The sequence below is a fragment of the Coccinella septempunctata genome, chromosome 8 (genome assembly GCF_907165205.1).
Source record: "Coccinella septempunctata chromosome 8, icCocSept1.1, whole genome shotgun sequence".
Lineage (NCBI taxonomy): Eukaryota > Metazoa > Arthropoda > Insecta > Coleoptera > Coccinellidae > Coccinella > Coccinella septempunctata.
The window spans coordinates 17,282,032-17,302,392 of NC_058196.1; the positions used below are offsets into that span (position 1 = coordinate 17,282,032).

At 36.9% G+C, this 20,361-nt stretch overlaps 2 protein-coding genes across 2 annotated transcripts; both read left to right on the plus strand.

The window, feature by feature from the left end:
- The first annotated feature begins 1,667 nt into the window (after positions 1-1,667).
- On the plus strand, positions 1,668-9,601 carry LOC123319370 (translation initiation factor eIF-2B subunit beta). Its single transcript, XM_044906288.1, has 8 exons — positions 1,668-1,848; positions 1,934-2,020; positions 2,078-2,207; positions 2,465-2,607; positions 2,662-2,818; positions 4,366-4,563; positions 5,017-5,207; positions 9,442-9,601. The coding sequence occupies exons 1-8, from the start codon at positions 1,781-1,783 to the stop codon at positions 9,512-9,514; spliced, it is 1,047 nt and encodes a 348-aa protein (XP_044762223.1). The 5' UTR covers positions 1,668-1,780; the 3' UTR covers positions 9,515-9,601.
- Positions 9,602-10,465: 864 nt separating this feature from the next.
- LOC123319147 (thiamine transporter 2-like) lies at positions 10,466-18,632 on the plus strand. The gene is made up of 3 exons (XM_044906005.1): positions 10,466-11,053; positions 15,183-15,387; positions 17,850-18,632. Exons 1-3 carry the CDS (start codon positions 10,748-10,750, stop codon positions 18,623-18,625), a joined length of 1,287 nt encoding a protein of 428 aa, XP_044761940.1. The 5' UTR covers positions 10,466-10,747; the 3' UTR covers positions 18,626-18,632.
- The last annotated feature ends 1,729 nt before the right edge of the window (positions 18,633-20,361 follow it).

Here is a 20,361-nt window from a genome sequence, read left to right on the forward strand (position 1 = left end):
ACCTCATTTGAAAGGTATTTTTATACTGATTTCAACACAGTAATTATTTATTCATTTTATGCATTAGTTCTCGAAATATTCTTAACTAAGTATTTTTTTGATATTATCAAAGATATTAGGACATTATCTCGCTCGAGCATGATGTGTGTGGGATTGATTTTCCATGGAAAAGGAAAAAAGCAAAGATTACAATCTTTGGAAAAAGTGTTTATTTTGATCCCAAGAATCTGCTGTAAAACAGCGAAACAAATTCTTTATCATTTGAGATTAAAAGAATCAGAGACAGATTGTCTCTGAAAAGAATAAATAAAATTATTAGGTTTGTTCGTAGAGTAGTCCCAAACTGTCCCGAACTGTACAGAGCATGCGCAATTCAATATTTGCGTTCGTAGTGTCGTAATTTCTGATTCAGAACTGACAGTCGGCTGTTCGCAGAGGCCGTTCTGTATCAAACCACGACCGTTTGAAAAATTCACGACTCAAGCTGTGAACTAAAAATCCTGAACTGTCGGGCATGTGCAGAGGATCAGAATCAGAACAGTTTCGAAAGTTATAACTTTCGAAACTGTTATAACAGGTGAATTCATTTGATTTTGGATATATTTGGACTTAATTGCTTTGTTGAATATGAGGTATCTAGATTTTCTTCAAGAGATAAATTGTGTACTCATCAAGTAGTGATGAAGAGAATTTTGTTTTACTAATTAACTCAAGGAGAACCCAGTCGCAGAAATGAAAATTATATTCAGACAGTGCGAACTTACAGTGATATAGAGTTTTTGAAACATTTAAGGGTATCACGTGGAGTGTTGAATAATATTGTGGAAAGATTTGAACATTCTGAGTACTATTCGTAACAGGTGGGAGAGTTTGGCAAAATAACGACTTTTGAGTATGTCGTGGTATTTTTGTGGTTTTCTGGCCATGAGAGGGCCTCCTTCAGGGATGAAGGATAGGCGGATAGGTTTGACATTTCTTTAAGCACCCTGAGAAAAATCATAAATAAAATGATTTTTTTATCAAACCTTTCGGCCGAAGTTATAAAGTGGCCAAACAGCCAGGAAAAAAATGAAATTGAGGCCTATTATCGAAGCAGAGGTTTCCCAGGGGTGATTGGTGCCATCGATGGTTCTTATATTAGAATTGATACGCCATCCGCAACTACCAATATGCAAACAAACTAGGTATAATTTCCGTTTTGGAATAATCCGAAACGACCAAAACGAAAGGATCATACTCATAAAACACCTTTTTTTTATTGCGCTCCAGCCCCTAAATCAAATTCAAAATTTGGCGGTAAAACGCGTTGAATTGCCGTTCGTAGAGCGCCCGAATTCAGGGGGTGTGTTCATAAACTTACTCCGAGAGTACAGTATGAGTATGGTCATGCTCAGAGAGCATGCTCTGAGGAACTAAAAGTACGTTTGTGAACGCTTCGGGTAATCAGAGCTTGCTCTGAGTAAGTTTGTGAACGCAACCAGGACCGATCTCGGATTCTCAGTGGTGGGGGAACGCCAGTTGTGGATTAGTTGGGAATTGCCACTACGAACAAACCTATTGTTATTTCTGTTCAGATTGTTTTCGAAAAGAGTAATATGTGTTGCAATCTATGGCATGGACTCAGATCACAGATTTATTTTGGAGGTTATATTTCCTTCAGCCAGGAAACATGTTTTTTTGTCATAGCAAAGAGCTCTTTGTTTGAAATTTCAACACTTATTCCTGAAAGACTGTACATTAATTTCTTCCAAACAATAACGATTGCACCAATTTGATTGTCATGGCTGAAAGTAAAAAAAAAGTTGCAGTGCCCACTGTAGAAGGGCTTATGGGGGACATCGTAACTAGGTAAGTTGTTGTTATAATTTTTTCTTGTGTAATGCAATGTATTATAGGTTGTTCTGTATCATATTATAAATAATCTTGTTTTCAGAAAATTGAAGAACTCTTATGATATAGCAATGAGAACTCAAGAACTGTTGAAGTTTATGATTTCTGCAAAAAACTGGGAAACAGCACAGTAAGGCCGAAATTTCATAAGATGAATTCTAATTTTAATTTTCTCACTTGTTTTCAGAGAGTTGATGGAACTCATTAGGACAAACATAAAATTAGTTGAGAAAACTTTACCTCATCAGATAGTTGCTATTAATGTGATGAGACATTTCTTGAAAATCATCCGAGAGGAATACGATAGTGGGTTGAAGGTATATATACATCATCTGTAAACTTTTGAATAACAGAACGGCAGATCGTAAATTGGTATACCTCTAAATTAATGATAACTATACCTAAGGACAGATTATTAATTCATGCATGGGTTGAAGAAACAATGAGTGTGTTAGGGTGGCTTCCGTGTAGTTAGCTTTGAAATATTTGCTTATGAATGCTAGAATTTGAGTGATATTATTGTTAAGTTGAAAAGATTTTTTTTTAATCCAGGTGAAATTTTTTATCATTCCAGAGAAAAGGAGAAGACACAACCTTACATCACATGATTACTGAGCTTAATTCTGGACCAGCTACAGATTACTCAAAAAAACTACCTAGCCTAAAGGATGATTTATTGCTGCGTGCCTCTGAGTATAGAGCTGAATTAGAATCCAGGTGAGAGTTCTGTATTTGCTCATTGATATTCTTACAGTGAATTTGTTTCTTTAGTTCAGCCAATGTTTCAAGTCGTGCTGTTGATCAAATTTTTGCAACTGAAGTAATTTTGACCTATGGAAAATCAAATTTGGTGGAGCAATTTTTGAAGGCAGCGGCTAAAGAGAAGCCAATGCATGTTGTAGTTGTAGAGTCTTCTCAAGTTCTAGGGGTAAGTTATTTAGTCTTTTACTAGGCTTCAATGTGGTGCTCTTGTTAATGATCACATTCAAGTTTTATTTTCAATCTTTAAAGTTCTTTATATGTGTTCTTGACAGGCTCAAGTTATATGAAACCGCAATTTACTATTTGGAACAAAAAAGGAGTCATTACTGATATGAATAGTGATTATTTACAAATTTGATGGCGCATTATCATCACCTAATGGTATAATAGTATCGCTGTAAGAAATTTGTTTGGATGTTCATTTTATTACTTCGATTTACTTGGTTAACATATTGATTGTATAATGCACAGCGAAGGATTTTACAAAATGCGTGAAAAGGCTGATTAAACAAGATTTAAATTTGATTTATCTTCAAAGTGTATCAGCATATCGGTAGATTTGATACTCTAGCTTGTATCGTCATTTGTAATGTTGTTCAGGGTTGGCATTGAAAAGCGGAAATTTAATATTGTACTGGACGTTTTTCTAGGGCAGGGGTATCTACAATCATTCTTAACTACTTCTAGGATTGAACAACGAGTCGGTCAATGAAATAGAAATATTTAAGTATCGAGTTAAATTGAAATATTTCAATTTCATTTCTCAGTTAATATATTTTACTAACGGTTCTGTTCAAGACTCATTTAGTAGCTGATTTTGTCAAGTAAGAAATTTGGAATATTTGAATTGTTTTTTGGTCAGTATGTTTTACTCGAAGTGTTCTTCAAGACCTACATACCAACGGATTTTCTCGTGTAACCCCCTCCACACCCCACCTGATTCTCGGAATAAATTGTACAGAGTCGATTAAAATTGGGATATTTGAATTTTATTTCTGTTAATATATTCTCCTTGATGCCCTTCAAGTCCTATATACCTCTCGATTATGTAGAGCAAGATGTTTGAATTCAAATAACCTAATTTTATTCGACCTAGCATAATTTTTTCAGAATCTCAGGCGGGGAGTGCTTGGGGATGAATTCATGCCCAACAAGTATATAGGTCTTGAAGAGAATATCTTTAAAGAACAGAAATTCAAATACATATCACAATGTGGAACTCTCCTCAATTTGGGTTATCACTGCATATGCAAGTTTAAACTGAATAATTATGAGTTTCATTCATGATTTTTTCAAATGCACCGCGGGAACTATTCCAAATCATTCTTCGAATATGGGGTTTTAAAATTTAAATCGTTTGGTTTCGACTTTACGATTTGGCAACAGCGCCTACTAAACAATGAAAAGAACAATGTCCGATCAGCTTGTTTATAAAATAACAGCTGTTGATTTACAGGCGCGTACTTACAGCATGGACCTATAATACCAGTTAGTATTATACATCTATGACTTACAGGCGAGCTTCAACTGCAACCGGCCATAAAAATCCAATAAAATTTTACGACCTTCCCCGTTCGTATGGTCCTCACCTTTTAAACATCGAGTTTACCAAGGGCTTTGTTGTCGATCAAGTTTAATCCTTCCAGAATTCATTTCAATGTGTGTTATCAATTCCTAGAACGTTTCTCGAATATTAAAAAAACTATTTCTTAGGGTCATACTATGGCAGCCAATTTAGCTAAGGTTCCCAACATCCGAGTAAGTCTGATTCCAGACACTAATGTTTTCGACTTGATGACTCGCACAAACAAGGTAATAATTGGAACACACTTGGTTTATGCCGATGGAGGACTCCAGACCATTGCAGGTGTGCACAATGTAGCAGCAACTGCCAAATATTTCTCAGTACCGGTAAGTTCCGAATACATTTCAGATTCTCCACTTTAGTTTGTTATTTTCATGCTACGCCCTTTAATTTTTATTGTACAAGTTTCTAACCTGCGCCCTGAAATTGAAATACTATACAGATCAATGGATCTGTATAGTATTTCAATTTCTAATGAGAAATGTTTGAACTACCTACCTCTTATTAAAGCATATTTTTATTCATTGACCCGAATGATTTAAAGTTTTGTCCTATTTTTGCTCTTACGAAAATGAGGACCATTTTTTTTCATCTTAAGCATTCAGTACCCACATTTCTCAAATGAAACATCCATCATACATAGAAATCCAAAAGGTGGAGAAGCAGTTTTTTTTTAGTGCCGTTTATTGCACAATATACATTCTACTCCTACAGGTTTCAAACAATATTAAATTGAAAATCAATATTTGCCAAGTACTGATTTAAGATTTTCATTTCAGGTAATAGTTTTAACGCATATGTATAAGTTGACTCCAAAATTCACTGTGAGCTGTGAGGAATATCAAAGTGCCAGAAATGCTGGTTCTAGAAAACTGTGGGAAACATGTAACACATCCAAATTCAACATTGTGGACCCCATCTTCGACTATGTGCCTCCTGAACTTATCCAGCTTTTCATTATTGCTCACCAGTGAGTAACAGATCTTTTTTTATGTTATTTCATTCAGAGAAATTACAGGATTTAATTGATGTTTTAATACTATTTTGCTAAAGCATCTTCATATCACATCTAATTCAACTAGATGTAAAAAAAAAAACAAGCTCAGAGAGCTTAACTTCTCCCTCCAGTTCCATCATACTCAGGAAGGAGATGATATCAGAGGGAGAGTGATCCTTGAGTTCCTCTAGATTCGGCTTTTTAGAGCCAAAGATTTCAAGTCTGACACTGTCTGCCGCCGGGCAGACACAGAGGATGTGATAAATGGTTTCGTCCTCCTCTAGGCAGAGCCTGCCGAGTGATTCATTGACGATGCTAAGTTTGTGTAAGTGAGCTTTGAGCATAGAAATCATATTATATATTATTACTCTAGAATGCTAATCCAGTAGTAAGAAATGCGGCGAAAAATTGACAGTGGTCGTTAATACGAATGCGCATCATTAGTTTATTTTTTAATAGAACGTTGCCGAATTTCTGAATATTCTGTCAATCAAATCTTATGAAGAGGGGGCAATTCATGCAACGAAGGTATGTCGGACAACAACGCGTTTTCTTTCAGTCATTTGATTTTTCAATGTTGCACGATCTGCTCAGAGGTAAGAAGTTAAGTCACATTTTCTGAAATGTACTTGTGTACTCATTTTAAAAATAATAAATGCAAAAAAAAATTCAAAACTTGAATGAATTATCGAGTTCCACTGATAGCGAATTCCATTGATGGTATATAGTAGTATCGCACTAGATCAGGATATTTCAAAATTGTTGCACGGAGTTTATAATATGCACTCAATGCTTAGGTACCTGTTCATCTAATCGAATCTGCGATAATATCGAATTGCATTGGTGATATTTCCATTTTTAGATCTTCTGGAATTTCTGTTGTGAGTTCCAAATATTTAGTAAGCACCAGTTGTTACCATGGAATTCGCTATGAAACTCCAATCTTCAGCCAATTCACGGTTTGGTCAAACAATAAATGAATACTCAATAATACCTCTATCGACAAATTTAGATTTGGACTTATAACACGTCACCTCCGAGATCCCGATATATTTTCATTGAAACCTGCAACATCATTGTACTGATTTTCTAAAACAAAGCATATATAAACACAATTAGTCATCCATGCATGTGTTCAATACCGACAAGAAGTCCTGTATGAATCGAAAAATAATAATTTTTCACCGAATGAAATATGTTTATTTTTCATTTATACCAAATAAACAATTCGACTGACATAAGTTAGGAAAGTCTAGGCAACGTTCGAGTTGAAATAAACTAATGTCGCGCATTCGCTTTAACGACAACTGTCAATTTTTCGCCGCATTTTTTACTACTGGATTAGCATTCTAGAGTAAGTATATATATTATGATTTCTATGGCTTTGAGCCTGTAATGTCCCGTTATGATCGTCATTATAGATCTCAGATTGGTTCTAGAGAATCCTAGCCATCGATTTGTGTATGGCCTAACAGGCACTGAGATGGCCCTGTGCGAGTGACGCAGTCTAGAATGGTTGCACCAGAGCCCTCTGCTGGTCGAGCTGACGAGGGCTGGGCTCGTTTTAGTGGCCTATGAGGATGACCTTGTCCTACTGATCAGAGTAAGGTAATCAGGGTCATCTTCGATCTGATGCAGAATGATCTGCGATGATTGAACGATGGTGCTTAGACAACGAACTCTCGGTTAACCCTGGTAAAACAGAGATTGTTCTTTTTACTAGGAGGATGGTGCCCCACAACATCAAGCTTCAAGCTTGTTTGGGATTAGGCTCACCCTATCCGAGCAAGTTCGATATCTCAGTGTGACACTGGACCACAAATTATTGTGGAACAAACACACTGAGACTCAATCGAACAAGGCTAATGTAATTTTTTGGTCTACTCGAAGAGTGCTTGGTTAAGGATGGGGCATCAAACCACACATTATGCACTGGTTGTTCACTGTAGTGGTGAAGCCTATCCTTACCTACGCATCTCTGGTGTGGTGGACTTCCATGGGGAAGAACTGCAGTCGCACCATTATGACTAGATGTCAGAGGAACGAATGTCTAACCATCACAGGCGCTCTGAGATCCACCCCTAAGGCAGCTATGGAGTGTCTGCTGGGCTAACCTCCTTTACACCTTGCAGTTACACGGGTGGCTATGAAGACAGCTCTTAGAGTTTGGGAACAGGGACAATGGCGCGATAGAGGACTATTCAAGGGGCACGCTCTTAATATGATGAAGGATGCCAACGCATCCCTTCTCCATAGAAGGGACCGCGCGGGCACCAGCTTCTACTTTGCCGAACCCTCCAGGGTAATTGTTCCTGACAGGGACCTATGGTCTACACCAAACAGGCTCCTTGAGCCTGAAGGTCCCACTTGGTTCACCGATGGCTCTGTGATGCCCACAGGGACTGGAGTGGGAATTGTGGAACCTCTTTTCAATCTGTCCATCCCCCTAGGGAAGGATTGTTCTACAGCTCAGGCTGAACTGTATGCTGTTTTGGCCCGCACACTGGAGAATATCCGCAGAGGGTGCTCCGGCCAACACATCTATATTTGTTGTGACAGTCGGGGAACCCTGAAAGCCCTTTCTAAGGAAAGGGTTAACTCACACCTAGTAGAGGAATGCAGATTGGCTCTGCGGGAGCTAGGCTCTGATAAAATTGTGAAAGATATCTGGTGCCCAGCGCACGCAGGACTTCCGGGAAACGAGAAGGCAGACATACTTGCAAAACGGGGAGCCCGCTCAGTTTTTTTTGGTCCGGGACCGGCGCTGCCTATCTGTCGTACATCTGTCAAGAACTTCTTTTTAATAGATGGCTAGACAGAAAATTTTCCTCTGAATGGAGCATGAGAAGTGGTCCCAGACAGGCTTCTCATTGAGTGACCATCCTTTGTGCCTGAGTCTAGTGACTGAAGCTATGACTAGCCATTTGTTTAATAAACACTCCTATAGACAGTCTTATAGAATAGGACTGACTAGCTGTTCCCTGTGCCGCTGGTGCAGGAGCACGGATGAAACGGTTGAACACATTCTGTTCTTCTGTAGCAACCTTGAAGTCTTAAGCCCGTTTGCAACAGCCGAGAATTCTCTGGAGAATTCTCTACAAAATTCTCGCAAGAAAAGGGCGGAGCCTATTTAGTACGCAACTGAACAGAGAATTCTACCGAAAGTGCGTATGCAACGGTACATAATTCACGGCGCATGAAATCTCGAGTAAATTTTCTAGAGAATTCTCGGCTGTTGCAAACGGGCTTTAGGGATGACACACCTAGGAAACACAACTCCTATAACTCCTATGGTGAGAGGGACTCCTCTCTGTCGACGTGTGGCGTTTTTGTCAGCATGTCACAGAGTTTGAGTCTATTCAACTACAAGCGGACGAACAATGGGTCACGAGGCCTCAGTTCAACCCAGTGGGGCACCGCACGTAGAAGAAGAAGAGGGCCCTCTGCCTTATCCAGCTATTGTTTCGCTCCCTGATTAAGGAATTAGAAATTCCTATAGTAGGTCCAGGGCCAATAAACGTTGAGGTTGCGCCTTCTCTGGCTAGAGCATCCGATTATTCATTGCCTCTAAAGCCCGAGTGTCCAGGTACCCAAATAAGCTGCAGTCTGTTGTGACTTCCCAATTTGGAGAGGTTACATCTGCTTTCGAGTACCTGTGCTAAGTTGCATTTGTCAGCTGCGAGAGATTTGATGGCAGCTTGGCTATCCCTTAGGCTTTTTATTGAACTATCCATCCAAACCATGTCAAGCAGATGGTTGGCGCATAGGCTGATGGTGAAAATTTCCGCCTGTAATGCTGTCGCCAACCTGCTCAGACTATGGACAACGGCTCCAGAGCCCTGTTTGGTTCTGGAGCCGCCAGTAAACCAATAAGGTCCTTGTAAATAGAGTTTCTTGTGACAGAGCCATTCGTCTCTGCTTGGAATCAGAGAACTGAAGGTTCTGACTGTGCTGGTTCTTATCTGGTCAGTTCTCGTCCGCTTCCAGGTGGGCTAAGAACCGATTGGGCAAAAAATTAGTTTAAACATGTTGCATCAAATTACAATAGATGAATCCCATATTCTGATTTTTTTATTAGCATATTTTTCCTTTTAGTTTGAAAGATACCTAATTACAATTACAATAAATAATCCTCTAACTAAACAGTTCCTATAGCTTCAAGCACAGTAATTACTGGCATTTACAATAACATATTTTCTCTTTTCAGAAATGGTTATTCACCGTCCTATATTCACAGATTGCTAATGGAAGTGTATCATAAAGACGATTACTACATTTAGTATATGTATTTCTAAGTAAATTAAAACAAGAGATTTTATAAGAATTTGACTGTTATTTATATGTCTAATAAATGTGTATAATTACTATTTCTTTTATCATTAACCATGATCTCCTGCAAAATTTTGCGGATCTCCAGAAAACATAATCTGCTTTTTTAGATAGATTTATATTATTATTATTTCATCCTGGTTCTTCGTGTATAAAGGCTGATTCACAGCGATGGCCTATTAGACTTTTATGGTCTTTTACTAATCATAATTTTGTGCTGGTTACTACTTTCTTATTTCAAATGGCTCACCCGGTATATCTTCGCATCATTAGATATCAACCTTCAGGATTTCAAAGCCTATTTGACGACGAATTATTTTGAACGCACGTTATAAGCCAAAGTATTTTTTTGGCTATGGTTTATGTTTATGGACACTTCTAATGAGAGATACCAAACTCTTGGTATAGGCAGATGCTTGAGTTGAATGTAGAGTAGAAACCAAAATACTTATAGATAATAGTGTATCTATACCGTTGGGTATGTGTTATCCCAATGAACGCAGAAAGACGCTCAAAATTAATTATTCAGCTCTTTATTAGGACTGATCACAATATATTGACATGAACGCATGATGAGAATTGCCATTATTTCAATTAAACCTCCATGACCTTTTGATAAACAGTTAATTTTTCGAATGTGACAAATAAATTATGAAATTTAATCAAACCGATTCAAATTGAACAAGAAATCTAAGCGAACATAGAAAAATCACCAAACAATTTGATCATGCGAGGTTTCTCCGGTGATGATTTAATTTTAGCTATTTGAGAATATTTTATTGTTCCTTTATTTGGATTATCCAGTTATGAAAGGATTATTCAAGGATATATCTCCTTGAGGATTATCATTATATTTTTCGTCCATAGAAAATTCGCAGACCTTGAGATAACCTTGATCTGAAATAACTTAACCTTTTCAATAGAAATTCCAAATTGCATTTCGAAGAAACGAAGTTGGGGAATTTGCGATAGCAATGAGTCCGCATCAAGAATTGTGGCGTCGCTCCAACCGGCATTTTCCTAGGTCAACAGGAAACTTGCAGTTGCATTTAATGAACGAAACTTTGAGTCGACACCATTTGAGTAGTATTGCGTGTCTCGCAATTTACGTAATTATAGTTTCCAGTACTGAATGTTTTTGAATAAAACTTTGATTTTTCCGATTTTAAATAAGGAAGATTAACATGGAAACATGGTTGAAGTTATCCCTTTTATTGTGCGTCTTCGGGTTTTTTAAGGAAATACGACCCTCTGAGCACTTCATATATGAATACTTGAGCGGTCCATGGAGAAACATAACAGGAGAAGAGGTTATTTCGGAGGTTTACCCAGTAGGAACCTATGGCTACTTGGTCCTTTTGGTTGTAGTGTTTCTCATCACAGATTTGTTGCGTTATAAACCTTTGATAATAGTTACCGGTTTGTCTGGGATTGTATTCTCTTCTATGCTGATATGGACGACGTCGCTGTTTTCTCTTCAAGTAATGGAGGTAATTTTAAAGATATATTCGTCGAAAGATTTTAATTTTGAACATAGTGTCTTAAAATTTTGGTCAAACTGAATTGTTTTAAATACCTAAGGCTCACATAGATGACACCTCTGTCAATAACTGGTACTGCACAGCTTTTGGATCACTAAGAATTAACTTGCTTGGTGAAAATGAACTTCATATAATGACTATAATGCGCAATTTTTCAAACACCAATTAGTTACAATATAAGCATACCATTCTGTTTTCTGTTCTGAACTTATCCTTAGTGAAAAATCATATAATCCTGTTTCTAGTTTAATCATACATTTTCATCGAGTATTGGCTATATCACCTCAACATTTTTCGTTTTCGATCGTCGTGAAAAATTTTGAATAGATATAGATATAGATATATGAATAAGTATTATTCATATATCTAAGTGAAGCGATATTATTCCTTGAATCATGAAAATTCAAAACAAGCAATTAAATTCGATTGTACATTGCAATTTCTGTATCAGCCTTCTCATATTACGAGCGACTTGAATTAAATATTTCAATACAGTGGGTTTGTATCAACTTCAAGGAATTCATTATTCATGAATGATTAACATTTGTTTGCAAATGGATAAAACCAAACAAAAGAGGAAAAAAAAGTTGATCAATTTTTATTTTAATCTGAATCTTTATGAGACAATGTCTTGGCTATCAAAATAATTACAGTGAAAATAATTTATTTTATTGTTGAATTGTATTATTGGTACTTATAACAAATTAGTGGCTATTTATAATACTGGTGATTTAGTCCAATTGAAAGAGCGATACTTTTTATAATGATCTGAAGAAAGAGGTTGTATAACTGCAACTTTTTTTTTTCAAATGAAAGAGAGAATTCTTTTAATATGTTTATGAATTTTCGAAATATTGAGTTTGAAAATGAACATTGAAACTCTTTTATTGAACTCAATAAAAATTATCCAGTTCAATCAAAGGGGAATCTTTGGTTCAATGTACCCAAATAGTAATATTGTGCAATATTACAACTGTGGCTGTCATAATATAGATACATAGGGTCATTCTTTCTCAACCTCATCCTCATCCAAAAGTATACCGAAGAGTAACTCTTCGATTTTACTTGTAGTTGAGAATAATAACTACATAAAATATTTTATTACTCCCACAGTTACACCTTAAGTGTAGCTCTGTCAACTACATTTTTCCAAATGGCATCACAGAATTTTTTTTTACGAATTATGATTGTACTATTAAAAACCAATAAAAATGTCTCATAGACTCGAATAATACGATTCTAAGATGGGGACCGCATTAAGTTCCAATTATTTATCATATTATCAAATAATGCAATATTAGAAATGGTACCTATACAGCAGGATTATCAAAACTTTACATCTGCGAAATTCGATTTCATCAAATCCATATTTCAGTTCTCTGTATACTTGATAATATCATATTCTAATTAATGGCGAGTGTAATCGAGTAGTTGATAGAACAAATTAGATTCTTCTGTGATATGAGATATTTCCTGACAAACCTATAGACTTTCCAGAAATCTACCGTCAATAAAACAATTATAATTATGTGAGAAATTTTGGTTCCTTTCATAAGAAATAATGGTAGGGAAACAGAAATGTTGTGGATGGCAAAATGAAGAAATTACAGTTTTGTCGTATTTTTATGCGAACCCTGAAAATTTGTTATTATAAAAACAGTATTTGGAACAAACCATAAACTTTGAAGAGAGTATCATTTGAAGCTAGCTTAAAGGGATTATCAAAATTGTTTTTGTCGCTAACTTGGCGCGGCTGTCTGCCATAATCATGTACAGGGTGGGCAAAATTCGTAGTCTACTGAGGTGATCTCGAGAACTATAAGAGCAAGAAGAAAACGGATTACATATTTTCGAGCTCTTTTCAAGAGAAACAAAGAATGGTGGTGACTCTTCAATATTTGCGTGCGGAAAAAAGCCCTGCTATCCAAGACTCATGAATTCCTTCATTAGTCTATGCCTGCTATTCACTTTCCGCACGCATATGCGAAAAGAACGCACGATTTTTGAAAAGTACTAGTTTCCAAACGCTAATGCGTGTGGAAAGTAATAATACTTTCGAAACGCTAGTAGGAAAATAAATAAAGCGTATTATCTGAGCGCTATACAGGGTGTTCTACAAGCTCTATGACAAACTTTGACAGAAGGTAGCCGTGCTTCTTTTGAACGTTTTTTTCCTATGAACGTAGGTCCGATTCGTTTTCGTTTAGGATTTACAAGCATTTGAAATTTTTTTTTTCATGTTTTGATTGAGTAAGCCGACAAAAAATATCGGTTTTTGCCACTTGTATCACTAAGAATGGTATCAACAATAAATATAATGAACATGTATGCGAACTGCAGAATCCACACACCCTGTATATGGGGTGTTCAAGAGAGCAAATTCGTCGAAAAAGGCCATATTCTTAGGAATAGGAATCGGAAAACTATCATTGTGAAGAATTTTTGACCAAAAATTGGATAAATCTTGCCGAATGACTAATGCATTCCCAGATCCTTTGACCGAGAAAAACTACTTCGAGGTACCCGCTTTCAGTTAAACTCGCGACGAGTTATTGAATGAAATGAATTTCGAAATATATACTAGTTTTCATTTATTTGATTAATATTTTTCGAACTCAAGATATCACCCACGAGTCCCACGACTTCCAGTTTTTTCATTATGGCCTACGTACCAAAAACTCTTGAAACCACTCTTGTCTCTGCTTGAAACTAAGTTGGACGCTATCTAATGAATATTTGAACGTTTTGTAAAATAAAAGTATTCTTCATATTTTCTCCTTTAATGCGCCGTTTTCGAGTAATTTCATGTTCAAAAATTGAAAAGTATCTGTGAAATTTGAAAAATTGGGTACTTTGGCTGAATCCACAGATGCGTAGTGTCACAGATTTAGCTAGTTATTCTGAAGGAAATATTGTTTTTTCAGGGGTGGCACGTGGCACAGCTCATTATGAAAATTCAAAATGGCTATATCTTTTAATCAGGTCCGAATTGGAAAAAATTGTATTTTTTTTTATCTTAAGACTCTACTGTTGAAATATCTTTACGAGTCGGAAGACTTACCCTGTATACACTTGTACAGTACAATCGCGATACTGTGAACACTCGCTCGTTAGAACGGCTCAATAACGTGAACAACATTGTTTCTGCCAAAAAGGGTGCAAACTAAGATCTCACAATTTTGTCAACCATTGTAAATCTTCTATGAGGCCTGCCGCAGACATGCAATTTTTAGTTGCGCAACTGTTTAGTTGCAGATGTGAGTACAATGCATTCATATGGAGCCGCGCAGACATGCAACTGAAAAGTTGCAGCGATTGCCTTCGTGTGCGCCCTCGAACCGCTTGCAATCAAAGTTGCATGTCTGCGGCAGGCCTAAGAATGTATTTTAGTTTTATTAGATAATAAATCTGTATAGCAATATGTTTTAGAGTTTGTATTTCAGTGACCTCCGGTAACATGAACAACCTCTATTGTGTGAACAACCCTGGTTTGATTCTGTTCACGTTATCGCGATTGTACTGTATTTTTATTTATGTTTACTACTTATTGCACTGAACTATCTGAATCGCCAAACGTCCTTTTTAATCACTTTTCACTCTCAACTTGTCCCTTTTATAACAAGGTGAATTTTGGACGCCTCAAAAACTTACTCGGCTCGGAAATTTTTTGGAGCAAGACAGGGGTGTACTAGGTCGCTCCGGTCGCTCTTAGCTTATGAAATCGAAACAAAAAAAATGAATCATGTAAATGATTTTCAATAGGTGCCAGTATCTTGTTGTTGATTTTGTATTTGAATATCAATAATTTGATGGTACTGTACTACAAGAAAAATCCATACTCCAGCTGGTCATTCTATAGCATTCTTTGACCATTTGTTTTCAAAGTTTCAACAACAAGTTAACAGTTTTAATTTTTTCTTGTTTTATTTTGAGAAATTTCATCTGAATATTACCTATCCAAATTTGTAGCAGGAATATCAGACGATATACATAATGAATCTATTACCAATTAAGCTTTTGAATTACACCCGATTTACGAGTATCAATTTGACTGCATGCACTTTACCGCTCCTTTCAGATATTCTACAGTATCTTCATGGCCTCCGAGGTAGCATATTACACTTACATATATGCAAAAGTTGATAAGGAACACTACCAAGCAGTGACTTCACACACTAGAGCCTCTTTGTTATTTGGAAGATTTTTAGCTGGGGCGCTCTCACAAGTTTTGGTAACTTATAATCTCATGGACTACAAGCAGCTTAACTATATTACATTAGGAGGTGAGTGTACTGCGGACATATTATTTGTATTAAGGGTCATTTCTGAAAATTGATCACAGAAGATTTATTTACAATGGGAACAATTAATAGCGAATTCCGCTGGTGCATACATTTTGAAATGTGATCTTAGATCCTCATCTGGTTTCACCAGTGGAATTCCCTATAACGATTCGAGAATTATGACAACTGTTTAGATTGTATGGAAACTATGATGATTAATTATTCTTCATCGATGGGTCAAATCCAATCGATTTACTATTTTCGGCCGAAAATTCGAAAGTTTACATTTAGGTAAAATGATACTACCCAATTTGAAGGAAATTGTTTATACTCGAATATAAATTGGAAAATGCATGCATTGCTACTAAATGCAGTGTTCCAAGTATAGTATAAATTTTGCTTTTATCAGTAGAGGAATGGGATGTAATCTTCTTTGCAATCGATGACCTGGGAAATTTCGAACAGTAACATAAATTTCCTAGTTATATTAATACCGCAAACTTGCAACCAACGATTTCCTTCCTTTCGGAAAAACCAGTACAATCAATTATCAAAGTCTGCAAGTTTCGATTCTCATGACGATATGAGATAAGGAGTTCATTCAATCTGATGAAATATACACTGCGCAAAAAAATTAATGCACATTATGGAAATCTCAAATTTATTCTACAACTGAAGGTGTTCTCAATGATAATTATTTTTATCAGAATTATGCATGCATATGTTATCCACTTTCAACGGTTTTCTTCAATACAGATGTTTTTTTCCCAGCAGGAATAAAAAAAGATGATATCAGATTTTGAATGTATTGGCTCCATTCTAAAATCAGTTGTTTTCGATCAATTCTAGTGATCAATAGTTTTTCTTTCGTTTGATTTTCTACACTCGATCGCTATGCAACGCGAAACACGCAATTTGACCCAAGAGGAATGGCCTAAGCCGTAGTTTTGCGAGAAGAAAGGTGGACATACACCAGAAAGGTTTGGAGTTTCCCATACAAGTGTGTCCGGAATGTTGCAGCGATTCAGGGAGACAGGTATGAATGTCCGAAGACCAGGACAGGGTAGACCACGGATAACAACTGCCATTCAAGAACGTTACTTGAGAGTTTCTTCGTTGAGACAACGGTTTGCAACCGCTCGCCTCCTTCAAATTCAGCTTGAGCAAACTCAGAGAATATGATTTAAGGCCTCGTGTGGCGGCAAGATGCCCATCTCTTACCCCAGCCCATCGAAGGGCGCGTTTGGATTTTGCGAGAGAGCATATCCATTGGAAAGAGGCCGATTGGGAAAGAGTTCTCTTCACGGATGAGTCTAGATTCTGCCTCTACCATTGTGATCGATGTTCCCTTGTATACAGACGTCCACATGAAAGATATGCTCAGTGCAATTTCCTGAATACTACTGGTTTCGGGGGCGGAATATCTTTGACTGCTCGCACAGACCTAGTGGTCGTTGATAATGGAGCTATGAATGCTGATAAGTATATAAGGAACATTCTTGAAGAGCATGTAGTGCCATTTGCCCCATACATTGGTGAAAATTTTATTTTTATGGACGATAATGCCAGACCCCATCGTGCGCGCATCGTTCAGGAGTACCTTGAAGAGGTTGAAGTCTCTCGAATGGAATGGCCAGCAAGATGTCCAGATCTCAATCCGATTGAGCAGGTTTGGGACAACCTCAATAGAAGGCTGAGAAGTTCAGAAAATCATCAAGCTACTCTTAATGACTTAGGAATCCAACTCGGAGAAATCTGGGAAGGATTAGATCAGAACATTTTAAGATCACTCATTTTTGGTATGAACCGTCGTTGCCGAGCTGTAATTAACGCAAGGGGTGGAAATACCAAGTATTAAATCACTTATCAGCATTTCAGTATTTTGAAAATTGTTCATTTCTCTTCTTGCACATAAGATTCGGTGAAATCCTGAATTTTTCTTCCATTTAATGTGTCTTGTTTTTTTCAAAACCTTCCCGAGAGAACATAAAAAATAAGTTATAAAGTCAATGTAGAGTTAACTTTCATTAAAATTGAGATTTTCAGAATGTGCGTTAATTTTTTTGCGCAGTGTATATAACTGTGTAGTAATAACGCTGAACTGCATTCAGTTCATCGAAGTTTTTTTTTATATCCCTAGAACAAAATGGTATTCCATATTCGGTGACTTCCCTCTAATGTTTTTGGCCTCAATATTGAAATTGAAATTAATTTAACTATGCTATTTCTCTCCTGGCCTGCTAGTTTAACTAAAAATGCCTATCTTCTTGGATTTTATCGAAAAATACTAGAGGTAATACGACAAATGATTCTCGCACGTTTCTCGCTCCTATTGAATTATTTTTATCTATACAATTTTAATCTACTGTACTGTCATCTACTGAACTTGTTAACTATTGACAAATCAAATTATAGAATTTAATACCACCAATGAATATATTATATCTTCCTTTGTTCTTTAGCAATGGTTGTCGCCACGTTTTGGAGCTTCCTTCTCCCTTCGGTACAAAACACCATATACTTCCATCGAGAAGACGAGGAACAAGGTATGATCTCCAAAAAGGAAAAAATCAAGAATGGCATTTGTCTGATGCTTTCCGAAATCAAGGAGTCTTACACCAACGCATACGTGATCTATTGGTCCCTTTGGTATGCCCTCGGTATGGCCTGCTTCCTTCAAGTGCAAGTATACATGCAACCTCTATGGCAGGCTATCATAGGCGGCACCGGTCAAACACTCTACAACGGTTTGGTAGAGGCCATATTGACTATTTTCGGCTTTTTTGCCGCCTTACTGGTAGGTTTTATAGACGTCGATTGGTCGAAACACGGCCGATTTTTGCTCGTCTTCTGTTCGGCATTCCAGGGCCTCATCGTGATATGGGCCGCAACAACTGCCAACGTCTACATTTGCTACTTCTGCTACATAATCTTTTCTGTGTTCTATCATTTTGCCATAACAGTGTCCAGCGCAGAAATCGCCAAAAAACTGAAGTTGGACACTTTCGGACTTATATTCGGTTTCAACACTTTCGTAGCCATGATATTCCATTCGCTGTTGACCGTATTGGTAGTCAATGACGTGTTCGGCTTCGCTTTGAACATTAGACAACAGTATATAGTGTACGGAGTGTTTTGCTTCTTAATCGCTTGCGTTTATTTTACGGTTTCCGTTTTTTGGTGTTTACGTCGCGATAGGAGGCAGTTTCAGGTAAGCAGGGATGGAAATGAGGTTTGATAATTCTTCTATTGGTTTATTCTCCTCTATCCTTCTTTGCAAGTCCATGTTAGATGTTGGATTTCTAGCAAAAGTATCGACCATCGAGAAGCTTTCTTTTCGGATGGCGTGACAAGATACATTTCCCAACCTAACATACCCCTTAAGGAATTTTCTCGTCGGTCGATTTCCATTTTGAAGATGATGCGACAAGAAAAATTGATTTCCTGCTCCATTCTGCCAAAGCCGCCTGAGTAGAATGTAGAAACTCATTACATATTTCATTAATCATATTTCGACATAGAGTGTTGTGATGCAATCGGTGTGTATTCCTATGCCAAAAATTGTTCCATAATTAAACAGGGTAACTCACGAGGAACTGTATATTTTCCTACCACCATTTTCCTCTGGTGAACATCGAATGATCATTTGAAAGTGCTATCTCCTCCTCGTAAGCGATTTTCAGTTTTGACGGAAAACTTCGATCCGTCTAAGATGTCTAAAACTCTGGTGTATTCACTGATTCGATATTGTTTTTAATTTCGTGGGGATATCGGACCAGTTTCGTTTTTCCCACTGTAGGTAGCGCTGTTTAGAATTTGACAGAGCATTGTCAATTGATATTTGAAAATAATTTGAATACTTTCCTACGACTAACGAATATGTTGTATTTATAAGCGATTATTGGTGTGTGAGAATGTATTAGTTTCGAGAAAGGGGTGTAGAACATTCACTTATTCAACATGTCGTTCAGTAAGTTCAGGTTTCTGTATGGACAATCAAGAACTACAGCTAATAATTCGGTGTTGTTGGAATTTGAGGCAGAAAAAATCAGATGAACGAACATTCGGGAAGGATATAGCTAAGTTTTATGGCAACTTCAGCAATATTTCAAAGAAACTGTATTGGAAATACGTAATGTGAATTGTGAGCATGTATTGAGAATCAGAAATTGATAAATCTATTCGAGTTTGTTCTTCAAATATTCTTCCTGAATAGATATAGTGAAAATTATCTATCCATCAACTGAATATGTTGGATATTTGACCAATCAATTGTGTTTTATTAAAATCATATTGAATTACCCCCCTCACGAATTCAAGTTGTCAAACGGAAATTATCTTGAAGAAGAACAGTAAATACTCCTTTGAACCCTTATTCGGTAGTGTTGAAATGTTGACAAATTTGTTTTTACAACGAAAATTGAACTGTAAATCACAAATATTCCTCAACAGCAGGTCATATTTTGCACTCGTTGATCGATATTCGATATCAACGCAAAACAAAATAAAACGAGAGAGTATCTTGGACTTCCTTTGATAGAACAAGGATAAAACGAAGCAAATGACATGGTGGCGCCGCCACGAAACTGATCCCATATCCCCGATTTTCTGAAATGTTGATGCTTGCAAAAAGTGACAAGTGCACACACTAGTGTTTTAGACATCTTAGATCCGTCATAACTTTCGAACGGTTAATTATCTCGAATCGTTTGAAATTTTTAGGGAATACTGTCTTCAAGTAACAACGAATCAACATTCAGAATCGGAATTCTAAAAATTCAGGTCCGGCTCTGGTTGTTTTTGTCTTGCGCAAAAATTTCAAGCAGTGTATATAGTATGTATATGTTACGGCTAAAGATAGGTGTGAGCATAAACTTAAGATTAGCCGGCAAAACTTAGGTTTATATTCGAGGATCGGCTAAAGTTCGATAAAATATTCATCTGCGTCAGGGCATTTCATCTTTAGCTAGAGTG

Coding starts and splice junctions, on each gene's coding strand:
- LOC123319370 (XM_044906288.1), top strand. CDS start 1,781: ATGGCTGAAAGTAAAAAAAAAGTTGCAGTGCCCACTGTAGAAGGGCTT. Junction 4,564..5,016: donor CCAAATATTTCTCAGTACCG/GTAAGTTCCGAA, acceptor TTTTCATTTCAG/GTAATAGTTTTAACGCATAT. Junction 5,208..9,441: donor CTTTTCATTATTGCTCACCA/GTGAGTAACAGA, acceptor TTCTCTTTTCAG/AAATGGTTATTCACCGTCCT.
- LOC123319147 (XM_044906005.1), top strand. CDS start 10,748: ATGGAAACATGGTTGAAGTTATCCCTTTTATTGTGCGTCTTCGGGTTT. Junction 11,054..15,182: donor TTTCTCTTCAAGTAATGGAG/GTAATTTTAAAG, acceptor CGCTCCTTTCAG/ATATTCTACAGTATCTTCAT. Junction 15,388..17,849: donor TAACTATATTACATTAGGAG/GTGAGTGTACTG, acceptor TTTGTTCTTTAG/CAATGGTTGTCGCCACGTTT.